Raw genomic sequence first — 2,500 nt, 5'->3', positions numbered from 1 at the left:
AAGAAATTCAAAGGTCTAATCAATAAATATCTTTCAAGAACAAGGTGGAAGAAAATCAAAGGGTGATCAGGATGCTGACTGTAAAAAAGCGAAGGGTGATTGTGTGAAGAAACAGCAATGTGATGACGGTGATGTCCTTGGGAACATTCAGTGTAGCGGGAGGAACAACGTTTGCTGTGCTAAGGGTATGTGTCAGGTCACCATTTTTAGGTTGCTTTGGTCTTTAGTCACTTACCTCCATCATCACTGGTTGATGTAGTCACCATTAATACCAACTTTGTTATTGTGATTTTTTTTTTTTTTTTATCCTTATCAAGATAAAGTTTCCTAAACTCAGACTGCTATACCCTTGACTCTGAGTGCCCACTTTTTCTCCTTTAATTCACTGGAATATATTCTAGATCTATAACCCAGATTGAACAGATAGCAGTCGCAACTGAACATGAGCTTAAAACACCGCTTGTCAATATGATTAATATCCTCTGATATTATTTCTATATTAGATGCGTTACTGCATTCTACCATCATTCTCACATAGATATAACCTCGGTAACCTGATTTGGGACTTGAATTTCTGATTTCGTTGCTGCCGAGTGCCTGCAGGAATTGTCTGTAAAACCTCGCTATCACTGCTCTGCTATGAGTACATAGGAAATTTCCATGACGGTTGTAAGGCGTCTGGTTAGACAATTCGTTTAGCGGGTCGTGTGGTGTATCGGATTCAGGACCGTGCCTGTCAATCTGACGGCGCGGGTTCGAGTCCCGGTCAGGGAGGTAAAATTTGTATTTTTATATTAAATGCATTACTGCATTCTACCATCTTTCTCACATCCTCTGATAAATATATCTCTCTCAAGGCAAAATCCAGGGCGGACGAAATTCAAAGGACGACCAAGATGCTGACTGTGGGAAAGCGAAGGGGAATTGTGTGAAGAAACAGAGATGTGACAGCAAGGACATCCTTAAGAACATTCAGTGTAGCGATAGGAACAAAGTGTGCTGTGCTAAAGGTATGTGTCAGTTCTCCAACATTTCAGGATGCTTTGTTCATATGAAAATCTCTTACCTCCCCTTTTATCTTTAACACCTCAAAATTATTATTCAATATGACAGTTACAGCTTAATGAATAACTTAACTAAATGGTAGACAATGTATTTCTAGCACCCACACATTCAGGCAACCACCTTCGAATGCTGGATGCTGTGTAACGTACTGAAATTTTTCATTTTCTATGGCTCACTCCTATAGTTTCTGCTGTACAATATTTGTGGATTTACATCTACATTCTTGAGAAGTTACTATAAATTCACAGTGGCCACATTCACACATTACAAGCCTGAGTAAAATATTTGTCCAATAATGCAACTGCGAAATTTGTACTCAGCTATGTAATCCTACTGCTACACATTAGTTTATACAGAATAACTCTTTCATCTGAATATTTTCACTTCCTGATGCACATTCCTAGCCAACCTTCCCCTGACCAATATTATTGTTACCTACCATTCGTTCAAATCTTGTAGGCAGCATCTAGCTTCCTTGTCATTGGATGAAATATCAATAGATTCGCAATCCGATTCCGCACGAAAGTCCGCCATGTTGCTTTAGTCAGCTGTTCAGTGTTTACCTTATGTGACGTTACAACATTTTCTGGAAGGACGATTTGTGTCGTGCGCGCTTGATCAAAGATGGCATTTTTTACCACGATGTACCAAAACAAGCACATCTATCCTTATGTATAATGTTATCTGCTATCTACAATTGGTTTAGGGTAAAAGAAAGTTGGTATATAAATATACTTTAAGAAAAACTCTTGCGAATTTTATCTCACTGTCTCCGATTTGTGTCGTGCGCACTTGATCAAAGATGGCATTTTTTACCACAATGTACCAAAACAAGCACATCTATCCTTATGTATAATGTTATCTGCTATCTACAATTGGTTTAGGGTAAAAGAAAGTTGGTATATATATATATACTTTAAAAAAAACTCTTGCGAATTTTATCTCACTGTCTCCGAAACAAAGACCAAGTAGAGCAAGATACCGAGAACAGTTACTACACCTCCTAGAATGCGATACCAGATATGTCTAGTGTTATTAACTGGACTAAACAGTTAGTTAAGGTGAAAAATAAACTATATAACTAAGCTACAGTCAAAGCCTGATCGATATTACAAATATCCTCTACCCAATATATATCTTTAAGACCTAAGGTGGAAGAAATTCAAAGGGTGCTCAGGCTGCTGCCTGTAAAAAAGCGCCGGGTCATTGTGTGAGAAACAGCTATCATAAATATATCTCAAGGCAAAATCCAGAGGAAGAAAATCAAAGGGTGATCAGGATGCTGACTGTAAAAAAGCGAAGGGTGATTGTGTGAAGAAACAGCAATGTGATGACGGTGATGTCCTTGGGAACATTCAGTGTAGCGGGAGGAACAACGTTTGCTGTGCTAAGGGTATGTGTCAGGTTACCATTAATACCAACTTTGTTATTGTGA

General features: G+C 38.4%; 1 protein-coding gene across 1 annotated transcript in view; it reads left to right on the top strand.

Annotated features, from left to right (window-relative positions):
* LOC122261661 (uncharacterized) overlaps window positions 1-2,500 on the top strand; it is a 13,653-nt gene that overhangs the window by 4,662 nt on the left and 6,491 nt on the right. The window contains exons 5-7 of the mRNA XM_086534078.1: window positions 45-185; window positions 858-1,012; window positions 2,320-2,458. Coding sequence (XP_086390204.1) covers window positions 45-185; window positions 858-1,012; window positions 2,320-2,458 — 435 coding nt within the window. The remainder of the gene's footprint in view (window positions 1-44; window positions 186-857; window positions 1,013-2,319; window positions 2,459-2,500) is intronic.

The sequence above is a fragment of the Penaeus japonicus genome, unplaced genomic scaffold (genome assembly GCF_977035675.1).
Source record: "Penaeus japonicus unplaced genomic scaffold, GWHDUDI00000001_assembly GWHDUDI00000040, whole genome shotgun sequence".
In the NCBI taxonomy this organism is placed as follows: domain Eukaryota; kingdom Metazoa; phylum Arthropoda; class Malacostraca; order Decapoda; family Penaeidae; genus Penaeus; species Penaeus japonicus.
The sequence above is the reverse complement of the archived record's forward strand: the minus strand, read 5'-3'. Positions and strand labels throughout refer to the sequence as shown.